Source organism: Eucalyptus grandis, chromosome 7 (genome assembly GCF_016545825.1).
Source record: "Eucalyptus grandis isolate ANBG69807.140 chromosome 7, ASM1654582v1, whole genome shotgun sequence".
In the NCBI taxonomy this organism is placed as follows: Eukaryota; Viridiplantae; Streptophyta; class Magnoliopsida; order Myrtales; family Myrtaceae; genus Eucalyptus; species Eucalyptus grandis.
Window position 1 is genome coordinate 14,029,107 of NC_052618.1, and position 27,514 is coordinate 14,056,620.

Consider the following 27,514-nt stretch of genomic DNA (forward strand, 5'->3'; position numbering starts at 1 on the left):
TTTTCTTCTTCGGTCCATTCTTTTGTTATGTTGTTCATCATTTTCCCTCTACTTGTCATCAAGGACTCGAAATGACTATTGAAGGTTAGCTATTGGCAACGATCGTGACGCCCTTGCCTAGATTTGGGTGATGGTCTAAGATTGCCATCAGCCAAATTAGGCGACGATGTTGTAGCCCTTGCCATGCCCTCGCATGGCGGCCACAAACGAAGAGAGCCCTCCGTTCTTTTTTATTTTTCTAAGTTTGTAAAAAAAATAGAAAAAAGGCAAAAATTTTAAAAATTAAAAGATGAAATTGTCCTTCACCAAACTAAAGAGTCCAGGTTCTTATTTAAAATTGATCACTTCATGCATTTATTTAAAAAAATTGAAAAAAATGTTTACTTCCTATCTATATTCGAGAAATAGGAACACCCATGTCCTGAATTGAAATTTTCCGGTCAACATATTGACTCCAGCAGTTTGCGACCATGTTCATCTCCTCCCTTCCTTCCGGTGGCTGCACAAGCTGATAGGCTTACCAGAGAGAGAGAGCGCGCGAACGCGAGCTTCGATGGAGTCAACCATATCCAGGACTCTCTCTCTATCTTCATCTCCATCCTCCCTCAACCCCTTCGTCTTCCGCCTCCACCGCTACGTCTCCCGGTCGCCGCACCGCCGATGCCTCCCCTCGCGGCTCATCGCCCACCGGCTCCGCTGCATCTACGCCGACCGCATCCGCACCCCGACCCTCGCTCCGGTCCCGTCCCTGTCCCCTCCGGCGGCTCCCGCGAGGTTCCGCTTGCGCTGCGTTTCGAGCTCCGCTGCTCCTCTCGGCGCATTCGGTGGACCCGGCGGCGGCGGCGGTAGTGGCGGCGTAGGAGGCGGCGGCGGCGGCGGCGGTGGCGGAGTCGACGGTGAGGATGGGAAGGCGAAATCGGTCGTGGATGGGGCCGAGGAGGCCTCAGCTGTTTCCTCTGATGTCATAATTCTCGACGTCGGAGTAAGCCCCTCTCTCTCTATATATTTCTCTGGCAGTTTATGTGAATGGACGAGCTAAAGCTTCGATTTTGTCAATGCTTGTCCAACTTTCCCTGCATTGTATTGCTAAAGATGTTATTCCGTGGTGCACATCATGTTTTTTAATTGTTCGGTCAATTGAGAGTCTCTGTTTCGTCTCTGCAGGGAATGACCTGTGGGGGATGTGCAGCGAGTGTGAAGAGAATTCTGGAAAATCAAGTGAGTTTACCATTTTCTTTTGTCTTTATTGTAATTCTTGAAGTGAGGTTGCTATTATACTCTCTAAGGTTGCTAGGATCGTCCAATTTTTCTTTATGAAATGAATCGTTATCAGCTTGAATTGAACTTGAGTGTGACAGAATATGTATCTACTGGGTTATGCATTTTGTCTTCTCATAAATGTAAAGAGAAATAAGGTTCCAAATTATCTCTTATGGGGGTGGAAAGAATTGCAGGAGAAATGACTTTCATCAATTTTTATGGTTAGATTTGAACCCCGTGTTTTTTCTTCTGCTCTGACTTTGGACAGCCAAAAGTATCATCCGCCAGTGTCAATCTTACAACCGAGACAGCAATTGTATGGCCTGTATCTGAAGCTAAGGCTGTGCCTGACTGGCAAAAAGAGTTGGGAGAAACACTTGCTAAACACTTGACGAATTGTGGCTTTGAGTCTAACCCACGAGGTAAGCAGTTTTATTCACTATCTGCCTGTCATTGTATGGTGTTTGGCTTATATTCGTGAATATCATTGCCACATACAACGTATGTTTTATCACAGATGTTCTGTGTCGATGATTCCATCTAGTAATTAGAAGTACTAGCTTCTGTATCTTTAACTTGTTACTGATACAGACAGATTTGTAAGTGTTAAATTCGTTCAATCAAGTGTCACATAACATTTTTAAGATTTTTGACAACTGACTTGTCCCTATGGTCTTCTCTTTACTTTGGATTGTCTTATTTTCTGGTTCCATCATGACATTTTGTGAGTGAAGGGTTTATCAGCAATTGTTAATTGCTAGGATCCCTTACATGCTGCTTTTGATTGTTAAGCATTATCCTGTCAGGCAGGTTCTGGAGAGATAAATGGTGACTAGTCTTGTGTGAATTTTGACTCTCATGGGCGCTGCTTTTCAGAATCTATCCAATTTAGTCGAATAGCAAACCCAATTGTAAGTCTTGCAATAATTGAAGTCTGGCTAAAAGTTTCGCATGAATCAACAGATTAATATCTCTTCCACAAGTAATTTAAAACGTTTCATGTACAAAGACGTTTCCTGGAACTGAATTATTTGAATGTACAAAAGTTCTTATTTTAAAGCCTTTTCTTGCTAAATTTTGAAATTCCTGTAACCGAAAATTCGTGAGAAGTCATCTTTGAAATTCTAGTTATCGAGAACATCTGGGTGATCTATTTTATATACCTTTTATAAGTGGGAGTAAAACTACCTGTATCAACTCTTGTTTTCTGCAAGAAACTTCAAACTCTCCATCTAAAGCTTTCCATCATGAGCCTCGATAGGGAATGTCTTGCCTTAAACTTTCTTACCCTCAATATGACTGCAAATTTCATCAATGAGATAAAGATATTTTAACACCATACCATAGACATGCAGCCTCCTAAATTGAATTAGTTAAGATGTTAGCCTATTTAAGTTCACTGTTTAATATGCATTGATGGAAAGATGGATAAACGAGTCGCAGGTCAGGAAGCTACTGAAGGCAATGTTGTACCATAGGAATGATAAAGATCCAAGTGAGGAGTAACAGTAGAAAACTTTGGTATGTCCCTGTTCCATTGTGTTCTGAAACTTTTTATAATCTGGACTTGTGAGTAAGGAAACTAGTCGCATACCTCAGATATGAAAACCTAGGTTCTCAATTAATCATTGCAATTTATCCCTTCAATAGGTGAGTATCAGTGGCTTCTCGAGGAACTGGTTCAAGATCATCGGTGCTGGATGGGTGAATGGGGGAAGCAAATCTGAGTTAGTTATTGTTAAGAAACAAAGAAGAATGATCCTGTACTGGTTGTTTTGAATTTGTTCGCAATAGGCGGCAATTTGTATTTTATTAATCTCACCCGCTTCTAACTGTAATGTATTGGGGTTACCTTCTTCTATTCCAGAAAGACTTATTTAAGAAATATATGCAGGTCATCTAAAATCAGTTGTATGCTTACTATGTGTTGATGATTGTCCTGGGAAAGAATAGAATAAGATCTAACATGGAGCTGATGATGATGTGATTTGGGGACCAGCATGGAAGTTGACATATAAATTAAAACTAGGGGCCCTTTCAAGTTGATGGTTGACAGCATGATCTTTCTTGTGTCTTTGTAGCTCTAAGAACCTCCCAATATAAGTAGTTCCTACAATGTCAATAACGGATTCTATTTTTTGGGGTTTTTACTGCCTCAAGCACATTTAGGAAATTGGAGAATAGAAATCTGCTTTCAGGAAAGACCTTTATATATATGTCAAACTTGTTGACTATCTTTATAAGAGGAAAGACCCCTGATAAAAATCAAGTTATCAACACTTGAGAAGAATTCATTATAACCTATGTCTGCAAAACCTACATTTATTTTTATATTACTAAGTCCACAGTGAGCAACCAGTAATGTCGTGCTGCTATAAGGTTGTGAATTGTTGAATATTATCTTCCACTCTGCAAAGGAGGACTTTCGCTGTTGGTTCACAATATTGCACAATGATGATGCAAGCTGGTAATTTACATGTCAAATTAGGCTGCAGACTTGCGGTACTACATCTATATATTGCATTATCCTCTCTCTCTCTCTCTCTCTCTCTCTCTCTCTCTCTCTCTCTCTCGTGCATACACATCCCACCCACTAGTGCTTCCTGCAGCTTGGGATGATTGACTCAAATTTTTATCACGAAGAGGGAGACTCAATTCTTCCTGAGAGAAGAAAATTTGTTAGAATATCCTATCCAGCACACAAACAATGCAGTCTGTTTAAAAGATTTCCATGTTGAACAGATCTAAAAACTTGACGTTCTTCTGTCTTTTGGTTTTAAGCATTGATGGGCTTCAATCTCTCAATGACTTAGTGCTGTTTTTCTCACTGTTTTTGTACATACTAGACCATAAGGAATAAAGTCTTTGCAAAGATAAAACATAAAATAAGTAAATGGCGGATCTCTTAAGGATAGATAAGGAGTGGTAGATGCTGTGCATAATTGATTCTCTCCTTGGAAATATGGGGATGGGTATTGGGTATTAATGAGCCATGCAGATTCAATTTGAATTGGAGTGGTGCTGAATATTTGATCTTAATGAAAGTATAAACTTATTAGGAACAGTGCTTATATCATCCAGATGGAGATCTTTTGTGTAATCATTCATTGACCTTCTGAGGTTTGTATGTAGCTGGTTTGTGTGCCCCATTACACCTTCTAGAAACAGTACTTTGCTGACTGCTGTTGTGTCTTTCTCAGCATCAAAGAATCCTGTTCACTTGAAAACCATGTTGGGTTATCATATTTGCATGAACTTGTTTGCTACTTTCCCATCAGGACCTGTACACTTTTGCAATATATTCTTGCTCTTTCAAAAGCACACGTGTAATACCTGCAGTCATTGCTTTTTTCAGCTCTTTTGCCGTATGCATGACATGGTGAAAAATCTGCAAATGATGGAAAGTATCGGTCCTCATATGTCTGGATTCTTGCATATGGTAGGAAGGGCTATTCATTTGTTCATTATGTACACAAACATACAACCGTACACATAACTACGTGCTACAATCAAGCGTTATGTTATGTTTTAATGATAAAATGGGCAACTTTCATGAGTGTACTTTCAATCATCCTGTTCTCACCCTCCACATATTTGCAACACATGCAATTAAATTCGGACTTAGAAAGCTGGATTTAAAGGCTTGGAGGAAGAGACGAATGTGGAGGGGCAGAAAGAGAATGCGGATGGGACGAACGCCAAAATTTACCAATTATGCCTTATTTGCCTTCTTTAATATGTTCTGTATTGTTTCTAAGGGTTTAGTTAGGAAGTATGGTAGTAGAACCTGCCAAAGAGGTCGGTTGAGCTTTTCAAATTTACCTCATTTCTCTTTTACATTGACTGAGAAAGAATGGAAAAAAATCTTCCATATCTCAAAGGGGGTTCAACTATGGAAGTTCAAAACCGGGAAAAATCCTTCCCATAGCTTTATGCCAGTGTATATGAATTCCTCTGAGAAGTCTCGATCTTATGCCTATAATTGACACTGCAGATGGAGGAGGACACAATTTTTTCAAAGTTTTTGAGAGAAAGATGAATGAAAAGCATGATCGCCTCAAAGAAAGTGGTAAGTATCTGGACATTCTGTTCTTCCAAATCATTGAAAAAAGCCTAGGCATTCTTTTTAAAACATTTTGATTATCTGTTTCTTTGTTTTGATGCATCTTAGTATTTCCCATAAATTATTATTTCACAGGTCGCCAGCTTGCAGTTTCGTGGGCACTATGTGCTGTTTGCCTCTTGGGCCATCTCTCACATTTCTTTGGAGCTAAGGCTCCTTGGATCCATGCTTTTCATTCGACTGGATTTCATCTGTCCTTATCATTGTTTACCTTGATTGGTCCGGGCCGTGGACTTATCTTTGACGGTCTGAGAAACCTTTTGAAGGGGGCTCCAAACATGAACACTTTGGTTGGTCTTGGGGCTTTATCATCATTTTGTGTCAGCACATTGGCTACCTTGGTGCCAAAACTGGTACGTCGTGACAAATAGTCTTATATAGCTCTTGGCATTGCCAAAGCTTTGTTGCACATCAGTTGATTCTTTTATGAATATATGTTTCGTCTGAGACCTGTTCATATTTCCCAATATTCCGTTGTATTGGTCTGAAGCATCATGCACAGTGCCCATCTTTTCTCTGGTAAATGCTTGTGCTGGACAGAAACAGTGGCTCAATACATGTTTCTGTCCATTCCTTTAGTCATTTTGCTAGTATTAGTCATTTTTTAAATTAAAATCCTAACCAAGAGTTAATTTCGGTAGCCTTCCATCTTCTCAAGTTGCGATCGACCAGCGACAGTGTCTTCCATGAATTTCATAATTTTGCAAAGCGTGAGTTTTAGATTTTTGTACCTTTCATGAACCATCATAGCCAAAGAAAAGATGACATCATTCTATGAGTAAATGGTAGTGTTGTATAGGAAAATTCTATTGAAACTCCATAACCTTTGGTTATGTTAAAATATTTGAATATTAAAACCATGCCTTTTTTCTAACAGCATAAGCTTTTGCAGAAGTTGGTTGTGGTCTTCCAAAATTCTACACGATACCATAGCAGGAGCTTTTGGGTTCGAATTTTTGTCAAGCTCCATATTCACCTTCCCAGTCATATATTCACTTTAGTCTTATGTCCAAAGTGCAACCTACCCATGGGGTGATTGTTAGAGTATTTAAATATTATACCACGTATTCATCTCACAGCTGAAGTTTTTAAAGCAGTTAATTCCGATCCCATATAATTTTGTAGATTAATACTCTTTGTAAAATTCTACTCTCTGTTCTGTATTGAAAGTGCTTTTACTTTTTCTGTAATAGTGCTCTTACTGCAGATTTAGTCTAGCCATCTAATATTTGATGCTTAAAATTATTTGACTGGACTAAATTTACATCCAAAAAACAGGACTTGGTCTGTTAAACATTCTTTGATAAAATTTATGTTTAGGCTGAGGACATAGAGTGCAGCCAAAGTTGCATCCATGAAGAAAAAGTTGGTGTGGTAATTCTTTGTCCCTTTTTTTGGTGGACAAAGTTTAGGCTATTTGAACATAGGGGCAGATGTGTGATTTGGCCAGCACATGGAGGTGCATTATTAAGTTTTTCTGTTTATTTTTTCTTGCAACAATCAATTATTTGAAAAGAAAAAAAAGGCTTTCAACTATCTGAGGTATTATAGTGTTTATGAGAGTCTCAGATGTTGACATGCTGCTTTGTATAGGCTAGTGTGAACAATATCCTGGAAATATACCAAGTTCCTTGATGTATGAAACTGTGCTGTCTCTGGTACCTTGAAAGGTCGAGCTTCGGGTATACTTAGATAAAACAGCTACATGATACTTTGAAAAAAAAAAAAAATGGCATCCTGAAAACATGATCATTTTTGTGACCTTGTAATATTTAGATCTTCTGTGGGGATCTTCTGTCAGTGATGCATAAATTACCTTTACTTTGAACTGAGCATGCATATATTAGTTTTCTCTTTCTCAGTTCTCATAACTACTCTTGCATCAGATTCTTCTGTCTTTGATTATGACCCATGAGTCTGACATTTTGTTCCATTTGGGCAAGTTTATGTTGCATGGAATAAGAACAGGATTTTGGAACTTATTTATGTTTGTAGTGTGTGCCTACATGAACGTCTCTGCTACTGTGAAATCTTTCTTTTTCGTTTAGATATGCTTGCACAGCAATATGAGGACCATTGGGTGCTTTTTCACATGTTACATTATGGGAAAGTAAATTCTAACTATGGTGTAACCTCTACAGTTGGTGTCGTATCGAAACTTTTCTGTAGGTTGTTTTCTCCATATATGTGAAGGACTAATGATTAGTAATGGCTAACTTGAGATAAAGTCTATATGTTATTATATTGAACAGAGTTTTTAATGCAGGGTTGGAAGGCATTCTTTGAGGAACCCATAATGTTAGTAGCATTTGTCTTGTTGGGAAGAAACCTTGAACAAAGAGCTAAAATCAAAGCCACGAGTGATATGACTGGACTTTTAAGTATTCTACCCTCAAAAGCTCGTCTATTGGTTTCTGGTGATGAAGAAGACTTGGGCTCAATTGTGGAAGTTCCTTGTAACACTCTGGCTGTTGGAGATCGGATTGTTATACTACCTGGAGTGAGTAAATGTACTTTTACTTCACCGTGATGCATAAATTCTACAGCTAGAGTCTTGCATTTTGTTTATTTTTTGCTAAGCTTTACTAGTATACTATTTGTTTGATATGGAGATGTTACAATTTTTCATGCTTAAGACATCTCAAATTTAAAAATGTGATGAATCAACATGTGTTTGTGAAATTGCTATCCATTTTCTTTTGGAATTTTTGTTGTTAAGAATTTTCCCTGTACTGGAGATCTAATTGCCTCTTTTGTTTTCGAATTTGTCGAAATATTCCACATCGCTTGTCTATGGGTTTATATGGGCTTTATATTCATATAGTCTCCCTCCATTTAATAGTTTAAGCTTTAGTTGGACTTTCTAACGTGAATTCCGAGCCAGGTTCTGCCCTAGATTATTTCTTGTGTGAGGCTTCCCATTCGTCAATTCCACATGTTTTCATACCAGGTTGCATGTGAGAGGGGATGTTAAAGTATCTCACGTCGCTTGTACACAAGGTTTATATGGGTCGTATATTTGTGCAATCTTCCTCCACCTAATAGCTAAGTTTTTTATTGGACTATTTGACTGAAATTAACTGTATCTTCAAGTCTCTGCAACAAGAAACTTCAAAAATGTTGGAAGAATCATTTCGTTGTTGACACAATCCACCTGGACAACCAAATTGAAGAGATACTATTATCTACTTAATAGATGCAATTCACATGAACAATGTCATTAAATGTTTGATTGCAGGTCTTCAGTTTTTTTCTTTTTTTCTGGTCATTTTCATCTCACCTTTTTCATTTATATGTGCGATTGTAGGACCTCATAGTTGAGAAATTATCTAAGGGTTGTGGATTTACCTTCAATTGATATGTCCAAATACACTTGGAAGACATGATTCATTGACCTGTTTCCTGGTAGGATTATGATCCATAATCTTAATTTCTGTGATTTTAGGACCGTGTTCCTGCAGATGGTGTAGTGAGAGCTGGTAGAAGCACTGTCGATGAATCTAGTTTTACAGGAGAGCCGTTACCAGCAACTAAATTACCGGGGGTATTTTCTTCATTTATATCTTACAGTTTTGCATTTGCAAAATCACCGCATTGTTTAATGTCTCTTCATTCCCCTTATGAGTTGTTTATGATCAAGTTTTGGTTCTTTATTCCCCTTGACTCTTTTGTGGAAGTTCTCTTGTTGCCGGAGGAGGTTCTCCTTTCCAGATTTATAAGCTTTTGGTATCTTGTTGCTACATGTTTTCATCTGTACCAGAGCCAAGTTGCTGCCGGAAGTATAAATCTTAATGGCACACTTACAGTTGAAGTGCAAAGGCCAGGTGGTGAGACTGCTATGGGAGATATAGTTCGTCTTGTAGAAGAAGCACAGACCAGGGAAGCTCCTGTACAGCGGTTGGCTGACAAGGTTCTTATAATTTACCCTAGCATGATTAAATAAATATGCCAGAGACCCTGATCAAATACTTTGCTTTAAGAGGGACTGGAAAAGTTAGCCTTTTCAATTTTAAATTAGACTGTCGTCTGTTTCACAATGTGTCTGTCTCGACAAACGAATTGGTTGTGTCACTTTCTTCTTGAACCACGATTTGGTTATCACCCTTGCGGTTAGGATATGATTACTTACTGCTAGGTTTTGGGTGGATCATGCCAGACAAATTGCAGATTACCAGTGGAAGAAGGAAGAATACACAATTTGTAGCTTGCTCATGCATTGATTGTCAATTTAAGTTCTGGAATATAGTATTTTGTATGCAAAGTGAATATGTCATACCCTTAGGAGACAGACTACATGACTTCTCCTTGTCATTTTGCATGATCCATACGGCATCAAAACTCTGGTCTTAGCACCAGTCTTCTCAAAACCTCAACTGGTGTAGTATGTGGTCAAGCAACAAGGCGACATGATAATCATCTCAAACGAGTCTTACTTGCACTTACTCTTTTTGGCATTTGCTTGAGACAGATTTCTATAGGAGCCTCTTATCCAGTATGTTGCTAATATTCATCCTTCTCCTGTGGAATTCATTGCTCTTGTTACCCAGAGTCTGCAATAGAATAAGAAACAAATTATTTCCTACCTACAATAAGTTGACTCTAAGGACCCATATTGAGTCAAAACCTCTTTCATGGTACTCTTGATATGATGAACCCTCAAGGGATGCTAATGTTGATCTTGAAAACTAGGTTAAAATAAACTCATAGCCAAATTTTTTAATTTGCTTGTGACAAGGAAAACAGGAAAATTCTATCTCTTGTGCCTAGAAGGATTTTTTTTTCCCCCAAATAAGTTGAAAGGGCTATAATTCTTAGACCTTTCAAAAGGGAAGAATCTGAAATATATTTTATATTGCTGAATTTCTGGCTCAAACAAAGCGAACTGTGTCATAATCTCTGTCCTTGATGGATGCTGCTTTGTTGGAAATGTTAGACACAGTTTTGTCCATAATTTTATATGTGAGTGGCTTCTACCTGAAGCCGTTTTTTATGGGGGCGGTGTCCCCTTGGTACCTTCTTAATAAAATCTTATTTATCATTCATTCATACATGTATAGCGGACGCTCTGTCTTGTAAGCATTCTTTGATATGGTACCCTTTTATTGAATATTTACATTTGAAAGAGGAAACAACTTACCAGTTTCGAGGATTAAATTCAAAAATTTTGTGCTAAACAAAATTGGCATGGGGCATTTGAAAAGTAGGCTGCCAATTAATACAAAGGCATGGGAATTGACTGAAAAATTGCAACTATATGGAAAGACTGGAATCTGTCTTACCACTAGGGAGAGACGGTTAAAGTAAATCTCCTTGAAGTGGATTTACCCATTTTTGCTAATGATTGATCAGGTGTCAGGGCATTTTACTTATGGAGTAATGGCTCTCTCTGCTGCTACATTTGTATTCTGGAACGTGTTTGGTTCACGAATTCTACCTGCTGCTCTTAATCAAGGAAGTTCTGTATCTTTGGCTCTGCAGCTTTCATGCAGTGTCCTGGTATGTCAAAACTTCCTCCGAGGTTGTGTTTTTGCTTCGTGTGCTCACATGTTGCTGCAATGCTTTGTTAATTACTTTACATAGTCACTGATAATTAGTGAACCATGATTGCACTTTTGACTCTTGATGTCAGGTGTGTCTATGGTTGTCGTTCATCCAGTTTTCTTCTTTTGTCTTTCAAGATTGATCTAGTTGAATTATTAAGTGTAGGATCATCACATAACAATCTTTAGTTGACAAAAGTAGGAAGTGCCCAATAGGGGATAGGATACCAAATGCTCAAGTTTGGGGAACTTCTTTCTCTGTTGAAACAGATCTAACAGGAAGAAGCACTATTTTCTACAAGAAGCAAATTTGACTTATAAAAACCCCTTGGAATCAGCCTCACCAGTACCTTCAATTTTCGGTATATTAGTTTGGTTTTAGTCAGGGAATTAGCAAAAACGACAAATTTGGTTCTACTTTTGGTTTGACATTTTTGTAAACTGCACCAGACCAATTGTCTTTTCTCCTTCTTTTTATGTATTCAATACCATTTGTTTTTTACTTCTAAACTACGACAATGTTGTACATGAAAAAAGAGAGATTGTTTTGGATTTATAAATATTTTATGTAGAAAAAGATGGAACTCACAGGTTAAACTCTGCCATATTCTTGTACTCTTTTCTTAAGTTGAATCCTGGAAGAAATTGCTTTTCAGGAATATGGTTGAGAAGGTACAGTGATCAACAAAAGAATTCACAAATTTTAAAATAGCACATGATAGGGTCCCATGAGAATTTACAGGATTGTAGAGAAGAGAGGAGATACTTTGCTTCCTATATATAACTGACGAAGGACATGTATGATGGGGCAAAGACTTTAGTAGGTATGCAGGGAGAGAAACTGAAACCTGAAACCATTAGGTTACTTCAAGGCTCAGCCCTAAGTTATTACTCTTTGCACAGGTAATGGATGAAACAGGACATATTCAGGATGATATTCTTGGTGTACGCATTTTGCAAATGAAGGTTTTAGCAGATGAAACCAAACTGGAGTAAATAAGGAACTGGGACTTTTTAGGCGATATTGGAAATTGGAACGTAGGGGTTTTTAGTTAACTTGATCTAAGAGAGAGTCTAAGGGGTGTATTTACGTGAGAGTAGAGGTTCAAATGCTATAAATGGTGAGAATTGAAGATTAGGAGGACCTAAAATGTGAGTGCTTTTGATATTCTGGATCCATTTAGCAAAAGGATGGAGAAATTGATGGAGATCTTGCCCATGGAGTACTAGTAAGATGAATGAAGCAAAGAATTGCATTTTGGGTCTCGTGCAACCATGGAATGCCCCTAGCTAAAGCAGAAGGGAAAAAGGCCGTCAATGCTTGTGCAACATAAACTAAAAAATTTTGTATGGTTAAAACCGTGACTCATAGTTGAGTTTTGTGAAATCTTACAAACTCCTGGCGATGTGACAAATCTAATCGCTATTATTGCGCAGCCAGTTCTTGGCCAGAGTTTTGCCAGAATGGCTGAAACAGTAAGATCTTATGGCCCTAGATTTATTGACATTCTAAAATGCATAGAACAAATAAAGACTAAGTACATAAAGAACTATTATCTTTGGCTACAAAACAATTGGCTGTTGGTTTCAGGTTTTTACTGGATTTTTGATTTGTAACTATAGGTAGTTGCATGTCCATGTGCACTTGGCTTGGCCACACCTACTGCTGTGCTCGTTGGAACTTCACTCGGAGCAACAAAAGGTTTGCTTTTACGTGGTGGAAGTGTTCTGGAGAAGTTTTCCATGGTAAACACGGTTGTGTTTGATAAGACCGGGACCTTAACGCTTGGCAAACCTGTTGTGACAAAGGTTGTGACCCCAGGATGTGCACAACCAATAGATTCCAGGTTGAGCAGAGACCAGGTCGCTTTACAATAAATTGATTCAACTTTCCTGCATTTTTTTTGGTGCATGATACTTTTTAGGTAGTATAGCTTCCGCCATAATTGCAAAGAAAAAATTGCTTTCATGTTTTTCTTGTTGTTGTCAATTTGGAAGAAAAGGATTTGATGTTTCTCATTGTGGTCAGTAATTCACACTATATTGCCAAACTTGGATGAGTAATGTGCTTCGCAATCAGATCGATGTGGAACCACACGAGTTCAACGTCAGGAAGCTATTAGATTTACATTTCTATTACTCCCGTGCCAATTTTATATACACAGGATTAGAAGAACACAATTCCTTTGAGGGTAAATAATTCATTTTCTCTAATCTAGGATCCAAACCCATTAAAAAAGGGAACTGGATGATTATTGCCATAAAAGAAGTGTTTTCCCGCACGATTTAATTCCTGAGAACTGTTAATTGCTTGGATAAGGAGATGCTTGCTTAATCCTACACTATTATTGCATGGCCTCATCATTTTTACCATAAGATGACCTTTTTCTTTATAAAAGTGACCCTGATGAGGATTGAGGATGTTAAAGTGACACTAAATGTTACTAAGACATCTTCAAACTAGTTGACCCTCATTCTGCTGGATAAATCTACTAAAAATCTCTACTAGTCTATGTACAAAACAAGCTAGGAAACTTTTTAGTGCATCCATTATGCATGACATGTTTCTGAGAAGAAATGAATGATTGCTCAATGTAATCTTGTTTGTTACTTCTGTATCACATTGGAGCACTGTGAAAGATGATTTATCTGAAGTGCTGTATGCATGAGTTGTTATTACTATGGACAAGGTAAGTAACCATACATATGTCATTTATACAGACATAATTCAGATGACACATGGTCAGAAGTTGAGGTTCTTCAGTTTGCTGCTGGAGTTGAATCAAATACAATTCATCCTGTTGGCAAAGCAATTGTAGAAGCAGCTCAAGCTCGGAATTGCCCAAAAGTGAAGGTGCTTTCTTTAGATTCTCAACAATAGTTCTCAGCAATGAATGCTTTACAATAGTTCACTTTTGGTTAAAAGCTTAACAATTTTTCCTATGTCAATCTGCAGACAGTAAGGTTTGTCAGAATGCATGACAATCGGATAGTCAACCCGTGTTTCCCATTCTAGTATTTTCTCTATGCTTTACATTCGTGAGCAGGAATTTGAAATCAACAAATTGTGTCAACAAGTGAACTTTGTATCTGCTGAATTAGTTAGTACATGATAGACTTGTGTGGGTATTGGGTTGTCAGTTTAAAATTCTTTGTGCAAAATTTACTATATCACCCCCCTCCCCCCAAAAAAAAAAAAAAAAAATTCTCTCTGCGTAAGGATTGAATTATTTTGTAGGCGGTAGATGGAACTTTCATTGAAGAACCTGGTTCTGGTGCAGTGGCAGTTATTAACAACAAAAGAGTTTCTGTAGGGAACTTGGAATGGATTAGGAGGTACCCTCTATTCCTTACTGTTATCCACATATAAATCAGAATTGGTAATTAAGTTCCCAAATACTTCCCTACATTATAATGTCCTTTTTCATAGAAGCTAATTTTAATCCTCGCATAATCCCTTCTAACTTTGCCCTTTTGTAAACTCAGTCACCAAATATTTGTACTGTTTTCATTAGTTTACTTATAAGAAAAAAAATTGTTATCTATTCGACAATTAAATCTTAATTGATTTTTATCTTTAGTTGATTTTTGTCTATTCATCGAGACATCTCTGTACGTGCTCATATAATAACTTCTAACTAATGAACAACTCAACACTTGCTCTAGTGCTGTTCTGACATGGACTCTCTGAAAGATGTCTCTGCTGCTTGCTTATGTCTTCTAACATTTTCATAACAATTTACCTGGAATTTACAATGTCTTATTGAGATTAGAAACGTATTATGTCCTCGTAGGGAAGGTGAGAATGTCTTATGACCAGCTTGACGGCATGCATTGCTTTTTAAAGGATGCCATTTAAGTGAACAATAGATGAATACCCTTTAAGTGAACAGATAATTACTCGACATTGTGTAACACCTTATCATCCTGCACATCAATATGCATAATCGCCAGGATTTGATTATAAGAATTACTTGCAGAGTTGTTGACTTGGTTCAATTCATGATGTTTGATTAGTGACTATTTGTTCCACATCCATGATTCATACATTGTTCAACAGCTATGACATCTCAATTTGTCCATTCAATCAGTTGCATGTGAGAAATCCTCTGTTTTATTTGATTTTGTGAGTAAAGGATGCATTAATTTTTTTGTGTTTGTGAGTGGGGGGGTACCACCCCTATACCAAAATTAGAGAGAGCCTACAAAGTCTAACAAACCATCCATCCTAAACAGTAGTTTTTCAGTAATCCAACTCCAAAACCTGTAACCATCTTTTCATTACATTTAAAAAAAAAAACACTTCCGACTCTCAATGGCCCTCCTATTTCACTCTCCAAAGAAGCCAAGGAGGCATTTCTAGTTCAGTTACAAAGCTCAAAGCATCATTTCTATTAACAGAGTGAGGCAAGCCATACCTTAAAGAAGAGATTAATAATAAAGCATGATGCAAGTGTACCCCCTGAGCAACAGAATGCATGATAGGAATCCAATCGAGCATTGAATTGTCAGGTTTATAATTTCTTTCATCACAATTGCTCTGTTTTTTTTCCCTTTTTGCCTATTTGATGAACATGGGAAAAGAGCTAGACTTAAAAAAGAATGCTCTACACTATTCTGATGCGTGATCCTTGCCTGAACCTCCTCGCACACATAACATAGTGGTACAAAAACATGAGTCTGCTAGCTGTGAGTAGGAAAAAATCAACTGGAGCTCAGTAGGGTTATGGCGATATTTTCAACCAAACAGCTTAGATCGTGCAAGCTACCTTTGGCTGTCTGTCTTTATGTATTTTCACATGTGTCATTACCACAGTGGGATCTTGCCACTTTTAGACCGTTGAAAACGTTTACTGTTGTTTCTCCCTGTGCATATGTTCCTTTTTTAGGCATGGAGTCGATGCAGACATCAGACTGATGGAAGAGCCAAAGAATCAGTCTGTCGTCTATGTCGGAGTAGATAATAGTCTTGCTGGTCTTATATATATCGAGGATCAAATCAGAGAAGATGCTAGGCATGTTGTATCATCATTGTCCAAACATGGAGTTGATGTATACATGCTATCAGGGGACAGAAGAAGTACTGCTGACTATGTTGCATCCATGGTTGGCATTCCCTTGGAAAAGGTATTTTTTTAATCTCGTTAATGTAGATAGCGATTCATTGCTTTTAGAAAAGCTAGAGGGAATTGCTTACAAGATAAGCATGATAATGCTGAATAAGCAGGTGATTTCTGGGGTTAAACCAGATCAAAAGAAGAAATTCATCAGTGAATTACAGCAGGATGATAAAGTTGTAGCTATGGTTGGTGATGGGATAAATGATGCTGCTGCCTTAGCTTCATCACATGTTGGAGTGGCAATGGGCGGTGGTGTTGGAGCTGCTAGTGAGGTGTCTTCTGTTGTCCTGATGGGAAACAGGCTCTCTCAGGTTAGTAAAGTAGTTCATTCCTTACATTTTACATTCTATCTCACGGGTGAGTTACAGTTTACAACCTCATTATTAAGTTACATGTTACATCCGCACTCTAATAACAGTTAATAAAATTCCTAGAGACATTTTTGCACCTTTTACTAAAGAACTTTGCTCATCTCAAATCAGCAGGAGACTGTCACTCCTCACTTCTTGTAATTTCCTATTTGGAAAGGATATCATGTTTGCAGCTCCTATTTGATTAGGATACTATATTTCTGTTTTAAGAGTTTCCAGTTCCAACTTGGAGCAGGGTGTAGTAGAGTCATTGACGTAATAAATTTTGCATTTTGAGCAATAGACTGTAACTCTAATAACAGCTAATAAAATTCCTAGAGACATTTTAGCACCTTTTACTAAAGAACTTTGCACATCTCAAATCAGCATGAGACTGTCACTCCTCACTTCTTATAATTTCCTATTTTGAAATGGATATTGTGTTTGCAACTCCTATTTGATTAGGATACTATATTTCTGTTCAAGAGTTTCCAGTTTCAACTTGGAGCAGGGTTTAGTAGAGTCATTGACGTAATAAAGTTTGCATTTTGAGCAAGCGTTTGCTATTAAGTTGTGTGATACAATTTTTTTTTTTTTTAATTGTGATGCATAAGAACCTTAGATATGATGGCTAAAGATTAACGACCCTTTCTCTGAAATCCCCTGTTTTAAACAAGTACTTCAATCAAACCTTTTCTACAAACGTTCATCCATTTCTGCTAAAATGCCTAATAATTCAACCTGAACACTAAATTTACTGTTCACCGTCAGCACCTTCATTCCTGATTTATATTGGATTAGATTGTTCCATATAGGTTTCACATTATTTGAACACGCACAAAGACAAACTCTAGAGGCTTAAGTAAGAAGATACAAATCTAGAGTAAGAGCATTGTTTAAAGGGTGGAGGGTGGCTTATGAGGACAGACTTTAGGAAAACATTGTTCACTAGGATATAAAGTTGGTCCCAGCACACTGAATGCGCCCTGGATATCTGTATCTAGTACAGTGTACTTTTATTTGGAAAACTATGACAAAAACCTATGCAACTGACCGTGCATAATGATTGCAATTAATCTTTTTTTCATACTTCAAGATGACCGTATGATGTCTCGTCAAAACACCCATAAGACTCTTTTGCCTTTTCATACACTAAAAAGATCTCTCTACTTTGAGCTCCACTTAATGTTGATTTGTTTATTCTGGTGTTATCTTAATGGTTATTTTGTTTTGTTTCCAATATTGGGTTCGATTTGATTTGTCTCCGTGCAGTTGCTTGATGCTTTGGAGCTGAGCCAGCTGACTATGAAAACTATCAAGCAAAATCTTTGGTGGGCATTTGCCTACAACATTGTAAGTCGCATTAAGTACTTGGGGTTTGTACTTTTCTACAGTTACCCTTCTTTTTTGGGCATCAGAAGAATATCCGCAACATCTATATAGATAGCAGATCATTCTTCCAGCACAATTATGCCTCTAGAAATAGCAGACAATTTAAACTATGTCATTAAGTTTAGTTGCCAGTAACTCCATCTCACCAACAAATTTTGGGAATTTACTCGACCATCGGAGCCATTCCACTCAGGAACATTTGGGGATTTGAGTGAGATTCTCTCTTCCTGCGGTTTTGCCTAGCCAATACATATAGGACCTTTAAAACCATCACTGATACTTCTGCACATTGCCATGAAGATAAAAGATGCAAACATTGCCGATAATTCCAAGTTTGAATAGACAAAATCAGAAAAAGAAAGATATTTGTTGGTCTGCTTGTATGATGAATTGGAATAATTCAAAGTGAGAATAATTGAGCAAGATGTAAGATCACAGTTAAGCCACTTTGTTACAAGTTGATGGCTTGTTTCAGATGACCTGAAATGCAGTCCATTAGATTAGCTGCAATAATCATGTAAACGATTCAAAGGTTACCTCTGAAGTTGGCATATTGCACATATGGTTACACTTTTCTATCCATTCTTAAGCATCTTGATACGTGCATGCATACATTTAGAGGTTTATCTGAATAATATATTATTGACCGTCGAATTTATAGGTATGCCTGAATACATTATTCACCCATTGAATTGCAGCATTTTGACTATTGACTCTTTGTAGGTGGGGATTCCAATTGCTGCTGGAGTGTTGCTGCCAATGACTGGGATAACACTCACTCCCTCAATTGCTGGAGCTCTCATGGGACTGAGTTCAGTTGGTGTGATGGCAAACTCATTATTGTTGAGGTTCAAATTTTCCTCAAAACAAAACAAGATATCTAGATTGCCCTCAACAATCTATTTGAATACCAATGTTGCAGACCAGAAAACGGAAATGAAGAGCTTTTCTAATGCTACCTGGAGGGAAACTCGATAATCAAGGGATGGACATTTTGACACGCTAACAGAAATCATCTCAGCCAAAGAACATGCACACATGCATCCTTTCTCGAACACTGAGGATTCAGAAGAAAACATTGATTCATCATTTTTAAGGTCTCTAATTCAAAACCAAACATGAAACTTTTGGTTTCATTCAGCTCCTTTATGGAAGATGGGTAAATTCCCAGATTTCTGTCAACCAAAAGCTTCGTGGATGCTCATTGAGACTGGCTGAGATGTCTACATAGGATATTCCTTTGACGTGCCTTCCTGAGATGCATGAAAAGGGTGGAAAGGTTGATTCCTGTGAAGTAAGATTTTTGTATAGTCTATCAACTGTGCTCACGTCGTTACAAAGGTTGGGTGTACACCAAACAGATTGTAGCCGCAAGCTGTATTTGTTCCAGCAACTCTTTCCTCATTTATTGCTTTGCTCATAGCTCTGGTATTCAAAACTCGAAAAGGAAGATGTAGGACTTACCTTGAAAATTGCCTGACGATATTGAAGTGCAGAGATTTACACGAGGTCCACTCGAGTTCCATTCCGAACGTACTTGTGCCTTTTATATCCTCACAAACTCGATCAGGCTTGAACAGTGCTTCGAGATTTGATTTCGTTTGCAAATTAATGTATTTCGGATTTTCTTGTTACCCTTTCTATGACAATTACTACATGCATCGTTCTGGAAATCAAAGACCGGAAGCGAGGATTCCACCGCCTTCCTGCTTGTCCCTAAATTTCCTCCAAGTAGACGTCTTCGAAGAAAACCCAATTGTTCTCAAAACTGAATGCGAAACATGGGAGCTTTAAAGCAAAAGCGATGGGCAAATCAGGACTGTCATTGCTTAGCAGTCGGGTGAGTCCAAGCAGCTGGTCGCTGATCGCACATAGCAGACTGATCAGCAATACAAGAACATGATGGAAATGCTTGACGATGAAAGACCCCGTGACGACTAGCAAGGTGTGCATTCGAGAGTTAAAAGAGCGCAAGGTTTTGATCGTTTTGTAGTTTTAAGGACACTGTTTTTCTTGCTCTGTAATCAAGATGCACTTCCAATCAGACCGGATCTCCTCCTGACCACTCAAAACTGAATAGTGCTTGTTAGAGAGCCACCGAAGCATATACAATCTGGCATAAAATATTCAAGGTGTATTTTCCTGATTACCTGAAGAGTGCCATGCAACAAAAGTTGGATTTGCACATGTTTAATTTGGAGTAAAATTCCTTCTATAGGTTAGCTAAGGGTCATTGCCGATGACGCGCTCTGGGATAAATATAGTATCTGTTAAGAGAACTATCCAAAAGTTTTAAGCTGAAGGCCTATGTGGCTTCGATATTGTGACGAATGATGTAATTTAAGCTACGGCTCTCCACAGATCCTAAAACTCAGCAAAACCGATAAGCAAATGCCAAAACGACCAAGGAATGAGAAAACCAACATCTAGCACGGACCCTCCCTCATGACTCTTGCGAGTAAGTTATCGCAAACGCAATGACCCCTCTCCATGGTGTGAGGTTCTCAAATTTGGGCATCATCCTCATTTTCACCTCAGCTTATGATCTGTAAATCTTAGCCACTGTTTACCTATCTACAATAAGGTAGATTTCTTCTCCCTCCCTCATTTTCCCCTCAAAGCACATTCCTGCTTCTCAAACTTTTCATGATCTAAATAAAAAGGACTGCCAAGTAATTCCAAGGGCTTACCGACAGCTTTCGACAATTTTGCACATTTTACGTTGAGACATTATCTAGCAAAAGTCGATCCCCACTAACACGTAAGAGACCAGAACTGGAAGATGGAATGCACAGAACCTGCCTAATCTTCAACTGATTCTTATCATTCCCCCACCCGTTTTTAGAAAGATAGAATTAACCAGTAACTAAAAGTTCAAGCCGAAGTCACCATTAAAAACAAAGGGAAACGCTGACTTCTGCAACTCTAAGTGATCATGCTGTCTGGAGCACCATCAACTTTTCTTCGATGGGTAAAAGCAGGGCATCAGCCTGTTATCTATCTGCAATCTTACTCCACAGACCACGAGGACGCATAAAGCCACTACCATGAAGCATGGTTTATGCGTGTCCTATCAATTCAATTTTAAACAACGGTACTACCAAGCATGCCTAGCCAGCCTGAAAATAGTGGTCTAGACATGTCGACTTTTGGAATAGTAAACATTTTGGAATTAGACGTCAGTACACGCAACATCAAGAACAAGAGACCTACAAGTTTAAAGAAAACAAATTTATGTGTCCATACCGACTTGTGCATTATCTACAGCTTTACAAGCACCTGTGGAATATTAATAGGAAAGCAAATCAGTAAATTTCATATGCTCCGCTTGTATACAATGACAGCCTCTCTCATATGAAATATTAAAAAAGACGATTGCTTAAATAGCAGAAATAACCACTAGTTAAGTTAAATGTGAGGTCTGTGATACCATTAACCATAAGATAAACCATTCCACCGCAGACGAAACATACTTGGCAGTGCTCAACAAAATCAGTTCATAACTGATTAACCACAAGCCAGCAAGACCAGCTACGCAGCGATGGTCCACAATAATAGCTGCTGCTTCTGACCCGATCCCAGCAACAGCCCCGCTACGGTTGTTTATATCTTAAGGCCGGAAAGTTATGCACGAACACACGTATAACCATTAACAAAGCAGCTACCACTTCAACTGCAACAATCACGGACCCAATCTACATCCTCACTACATTAAGCAACAGAAGTTACAATCCCTCCAAGATGAATTAAAGGTGGTTTAGTGAAGGGGAAAAAAATCCCAGACGGCATAACCAACTATAAAGATGTTACCATTTCCTAAAAAGTAGCTGGAAAGAGATTGGCAAAAGCCATTCTTACTAAGCATCAGCGTCGAGATTAACGAATCAACAAAGCCCAGATGCAGCAACTGCTACAGATCAAGCATTTTCACTCGTTGGCCACCTCAGACCATCACAGCAAACTCACAGGTTCATTCATTACGGACGGAATCGGCATCAACCATCGCAACAATCAAGTCAAGAATCAGCATCTGCAAGGATATTAAGTTTCCTAAAAATGAAGATTAACAGCAATAGACCTTACCATATCGAAACATCTAGGCAACATTAGTTACTGTCCTGCCCTGCTATCTACTGCTATATCAGCCAATTTGATGCACCCATCACCAAAATCTCGATCATCCACCAACGATCAATCACGTGAATCAACAGCAACAGTATCAACAACTCATGCCCATCACTCAGCTTCCCGAGCATAACTATAAAATGTGTAAATGGACACAATGAATATAGATGCAACACAACCATCAATTCTTAGCCAAAGCAATGAATAGAAATCAAAGGCGACAGACACTACAGGATCTAAAAGAAACATAGCAGGGGCCGAGAGAGAGAGAGAGAGAGAGAGAGTCTATGACAAAACATTGTGCACAAAACTTCAAGCAAACTAGGACACCATAGTGTTCATAGATACCATCTGGCTGGCTAACTCTAGAATGCATGAAAGTTCAGAAGGTAAATAAAACACCTAAAAGATCCAGTTCTAACAAAAGCAGCAATTAAGTTCAGATAACAACGACCATATCTAGGTTCAACAGTTGGAGCCGCAGAAAAGAGATTTTTAAAGAGCCAAGCATTCCCCATCCGCCCAATGCTTTCCAGAACACTTAGTCCTGCCACAGAAGAAAAGTAAATGTCAGCATCTAATTATGGGGCCTCCCACTCAATAATAAGCCGTAACCAAGCAATAACTCACGTCGACGTCTGAATTCCTAGGAGAAGGACTTCGAGAATCAGAACGTCGACCTCGGGGCGAAACACTTCGAACCGGAGATCGTCCATCACGACTGCGTCTATCAGGGCTTTCACCCCTAGGAGTGAGAGACCTGCGTGGAGAAGGACTCCTTCCAGGGCTGGCGCTGTGGCGAGGTGGTGGACTGCGCCGAGGGGAAGCACTACAAGAGAAAACAGAAACAAAGAAAAATCAGTAAAAAGGCAGTTCAAACGGTGCAAAGCACGGAGACGATCATCGTGACACAACCTGTCCATGGAGCGACTTAGACTTCGACTCCGACTCCTGCTCCTGCTCCTGCGCTCATCATCATAGCGGCCTCTACCGCGACTTTTGTAGTAATCAGGACTTGCACTGCGGCTTCTGCTCCGCCGACGATCATCTTTGTCCCTCCCACGATACCTATCACGATCATACCTATCCCTACTTCGGCTGCGACTTCTCCTCCTATCCCTATCCCTGTCCCTGTAGTCATCTCGATACCTGGCAGATGGTAACATCAACTGATTTATTTAATGGAGATGAAAAAATTTGTATCGGGACAAACAAATTACAAAAGCTTATAGCATCAATTGTTGCTAAAACCATCTCAGACAAATAAAACAAACGCAGTCCCAAAAATGTTTATATAATTTAATTTAAAGAAAACAAAGAGAAAGGGGCTGACAAAATTCTGAAGAGAAATAATTGCTTTATATGGAAAACAAATGCATAAGTAAGATGACAGAAATAGAGCTAAGGTGATCAGATACATGGGTTGTAATATATTTGTCTAATCTATCATCAAAACAACCTACCCTAGGCCTTTATTGACAATCTTTTCAACAACTTCAGAGAGAGGCCAACTTTTTTCCACAGGCAAAAAACAAATCGATGCACTTGAATGAGACTTCACAATGAAGACACAGCAACCATGGAACACAGCTAACTCAGAAAAAGGGGAAAAACACAGGTAAAAGGATCCGATATAAAATCCAGCAACCAAATTTTTTGGATTGGAAAGAAGTGAAGAAAAAGTAAGAGAGGCCAGATATTGAAATCAATTGATTGTTTGTGAACATCCAATCCAAAAGCTTCAACTATTAAGCAAGGAAAATTACATGTCCACAAAACTTATTGATACCCCCCATAGACAAGGGATGTAAAAATCCTTAACACCCTATTTTACATGCAAAACGGACTAAGAACAACATGAGAAATTGGCGAACAGGAAATAAGTCAGACAAGAACAACACACAATCCGAAATAGTAAATGGATCGTGAAGAATGATATTCAGCTCTGATACCATGTAGAATCCAAATGAAAAACTGAAGGCCTGTTTATTTGTACTAAAGTAGAAGCAAAAGGTACTTTTTTGACCCCCACCAAAATCTATTTTTGAAAAAATTTACATGTGAATCTATGTGTCAACATTCGCATTCTGTGAAAGTTCAGAATTTAAATTAATCAAATTGAGTATTCCACAATTTTAATCGAGTAAAAATCGATTAAGATAGGCCCTTAAGCTATTAGGTGGAGAGACACTCAAAACCCCAAAGAAGAGAGTTTGATACTCTTTGACATTTTGGTAAAACTTCTTTTAAAGTATTTTTAGCTTTTCTTAGATGTTGCAGACGACACAATGTGAATTTTATCAAATGCAGAACCCTTGAAAACTTTCAAAACATACATATCGACAATACATGTAACCTTTCCATCATTTTTCAAAAATTTCCTTCTGACTTTTGAACTAGAGAAAGAAAATGACTTGATTTTTGTTTAGGCAAATCCACTCATGCTTCTAAATAAAACGACGGCACAAAAAATTTCAAATATCATACAGAAAATCATGATCCCAAATTTGTTAGTCATATTCTATTGACATGCATCAGAAGCTGTAACCGACACACTTCAATACATGTTTACAAACTCAGTAGAAAAAAAAACACAGTGAGAAGACTACACTTTCAATAGAAAAGAAAGTTGTGCATGAAGGACAAACATGCTATCCCATACCACTAGCCAGTAAAAATAGCACGAACCAGGGAAAGACACAATCTATAATAATGGTTTGAAAAGTTGCAAGAGCTAACTCCAAAAAGTATAAATGAACAATAGCAGTATCGAAAATTCTGAAACTGCAGAATGAATCAAATGAAACTTGTAGAGCTTGTTTGTTCAAGGATATTCAAGTATAAGCAGAATTTATTTTTTCTGTCAAAAATTAAAATACACACCAAATTTAAAAATATAATATACATGAGTTTTGGTGTTTCGAATTAAAAAATATCAAACTACAGGTGCCACAAGATTTACACGCAAAAGACAAAAGGTGAACAATCCAGATATGCACTAAAATTCCAATTTTTTAGAGGTGCATCTCCAACAATTATGAAACATGTTAAAGAAAACCATCTCCGAAAGTAAATAAAATTTTGATCTGACATGAAATTACCTCCTCCGAGGGCTGCGACTTCTTGATCTGTACCTTGATCTTGGTAAATTTTCACTTATCTTCCCCTTGTGACTGCAAAAGGAAATAAAAATGAGCCATCAGTGAGCAGCCGAAACAAAATCATATCAGCTCCCCAAATGATTAGATGCCCATAGATACCTGTAACCAGTAGATCGTTTTCTTTTATTAGCATAAATATCTAACATGGATAGCATTATCACGCAAGTACATCCACATCTGACCATGTGTCTTTTTGCTTCATATTTAATTATCAATCTGTAAAGGTCTTATTTTTGTTATTGTATGGTTCTACCACATTAAGCACCACCAGCAGACATGGATTGTGCAATCAGAGTACTCATTAAAAGTAACCCCGTTTAGCTGAAGTTTTCCTCATAATGACCCCACAATAAAGATGCAGGCAGTTTGTTAAAAAACTCACAATTGCCAGTTGAGTATGTTCAAACATGGAGACACAGCAACTTCTCAAACCAATCTAAAGATCCATCCCACCCATCCTCACAATGCCATGCTAAAACAACTGAAGCATACTATCGGAGACAGCCCAGAAAATCAGATTCCAATCACCTCCAGGTTAGGCATTTACATGTCCAATTATTCCAGGGAGGCACTTTTCTAACAAATAAAAATCTGGTCAGTCAACTTCTAAAGTAATTGTATAAATCACAGCTCCTTTTTATAAGAAAAAAACCCAAACGCAGTAATATGTCAGAGTAAACTGCCAAGTGGATTGACCAATGAATCAGAACTACATCCTTTCATCATTTATAACCCTAGCTTACGAGAAAGAAACCTAACTAAAGTACTGCTATACTAGAGTATCTGAAAACTAAATTGACCAAAGAATCAGCACTTACATCCTCTCAGCATTAGGCCCATATTTTGCAAACTGCACAGTGATTTCTCGGCCATCAACAACTCTTCCTGTAAACAGATGAGTATAGCAGAACATTAATATGGATAACATAGACATGCTCCAATTGACTTGTCTGTATGCAGAAATAAAGACATACCATCAAGCTTCTCCACAGCCTTCTGGGCCTCATCAGCATACTTGTAGCGAACAAATGCAAAACCCCGTGACTCACCCGTCCTAATTGCATTGCACAGTATTAAAGAATCAGTGCTATATCATAGACAGAACGGCGCAATACTCATCAACTGCATAGTCTTATCTTCCATTTCTACACAATTTTATGCATTATATAATGTGATGTAAAAATACATATATAAGCAAAAAACACGAGTCATTCAATTTAGACCAATAGGCTCTATCAAATCTAGAAGTCAGTACTCTTGATCAGGGCCAAATCAATCAATCTGATGCGGTAAATACAAAACTTGATATGCTAAGGCCTTCAACAGCGTAACAGGTTCACCAAACAGCAAACGCAAAACTCATTTAACAGCAGAAGGCATTCACCACAAAATTCAGCCCACAATTAATTCAAAAAAATCGAACTTTCAGAAGAAATTTCATTCCTTGAAAGAATAGAAGTAACGTAGAAACACACAAAGATAAAAGAAACAGATTCGCAAGAGCACACGGAACCACCCACGAGCACAGCACACGGCAGAGCCAAAGCTCTCTATGCAGCTGCAGTGAACGTGTCATTATTAAGACAGTTGAATGCAGTCTGCTGCTGCGGAGTGAAGCAATCCCACTAGTAAAAGCCGAGGCAGCATTCACGCATCCTACACTACCAATTTCCACGATTGAATCAAGCAAAAAAGGCAGCAAGATTTCCACTTTTCCAGAACTAGTTCGCGCGAAACCCTTCTTGTCGATTTCTACACTTCCTTCCCTAACAAACTCAAATCAATTCAATCAATTTCCCCCCATACCAATACGACGCCGCGAAAAACAGCACGCAAGCGCACGCGGCGGAGAAAGAGCACGGACCTGCGATCCCGCGGTATGAAGATGTCGACGACCTTGCCGTACTTGTCGAAGAGCGGGAACAGATCATCGGCGGTCGTACCTGAAACCGGAAGCGGCCGCGCACAAAGGAAACGAGAAAACGCAAACGGATTTCAGCAAAAAACCACGACACGCAGAAGCGAGCGCTCGAAACAACGGCGGATTGCCGGAAGCTCTAACGAAGAGGAAAGGAGGGAGGGAGGGACGTACGGAAGGTGATGTTGAGGACGAGGAGGGAGTAGGTGTCGGTGATGTCCGGCGGGCCCGATCGCCCGAAGTGCGACATCTCCGCCGCCTTCCGCCGCCGCGCTCCGGCGAAGAGAGAGAAAGAGAGTGTGAGAGAGAGAGAGAGAGAGGATGAGGTACTGGCTAGGGCTTGGGTAGAGTGGGGGAATTAAGGAGGAGAAAGAGGAGGGGGGAAGGTTCTTGAAGAAATATCCGTTCCCTCACGTGATGCGCACGTGATAACGGGGGAATGACTTTTTGTTCGTTGGACGTAATCATTGAACCTTTAAATGTCATCCATAAATTTTTTATTTGTTGTTCAATATAATCCTTGAA

At 38.6% G+C, this 27,514-nt stretch overlaps 2 protein-coding genes across 8 annotated transcripts; one reads left to right on the forward strand and one right to left on the reverse strand.

Annotated features, from left to right (window-relative positions):
• Positions 1-495: 495 nt before the first annotated feature.
• On the forward strand, positions 496-19,299 carry LOC104452809 (copper-transporting ATPase PAA1, chloroplastic). The gene is made up of 16 exons (XM_010067281.3): positions 496-982; positions 1,165-1,218; positions 1,529-1,682; positions 5,255-5,329; positions 5,459-5,736; positions 7,650-7,883; positions 8,829-8,927; positions 9,144-9,293; positions 10,733-10,879; positions 12,547-12,770; positions 13,645-13,777; positions 14,162-14,259; positions 15,813-16,050; positions 16,151-16,354; positions 17,666-17,746; positions 18,509-19,299. The coding sequence occupies exons 1-16, from the start codon at positions 554-556 to the stop codon at positions 18,761-18,763; spliced, it is 2,853 nt and encodes a 950-aa protein (XP_010065583.2). The 5' UTR covers positions 496-553; the 3' UTR covers positions 18,764-19,299.
• Positions 19,300-20,883: 1,584 nt separating this feature from the next.
• LOC104452810 (serine/arginine-rich splicing factor SC35) lies at positions 20,884-27,351 on the reverse strand. Of its 7 annotated transcripts, none has more exons than XR_726955.3 (10): positions 27,164-27,351; positions 26,936-27,014; positions 26,046-26,125; positions 25,890-25,956; positions 25,012-25,083; positions 22,541-23,059; positions 22,365-22,457; positions 21,644-22,043; positions 21,259-21,491; positions 20,884-21,064 (listed from the first exon to the last, which is right to left on the reverse strand). XR_726955.3 is itself a non-coding variant. In XM_018877730.2 (8 exons), the coding sequence occupies exons 1-7, from the start codon at positions 27,237-27,239 to the stop codon at positions 22,406-22,408; spliced, it is 945 nt and encodes a 314-aa protein (XP_018733275.2). In that variant the 5' UTR covers positions 27,240-27,351; the 3' UTR covers positions 21,081-22,043; positions 22,365-22,405. The 7 variants fall into 7 exon arrangements, 3 of the variants coding, with proteins under 3 accessions (XP_018733275.2, XP_010065585.2, XP_039173036.1); XR_726957.3 differs by lacking the exon at positions 20,884-21,064 and having other exon boundaries at positions 21,139-21,491; positions 22,541-22,739; positions 22,826-23,059; positions 27,164-27,347; XR_726954.3 differs by lacking the exon at positions 20,884-21,064 and having other exon boundaries at positions 21,079-21,491.
• Positions 27,352-27,514: the final 163 nt, after the last annotated feature.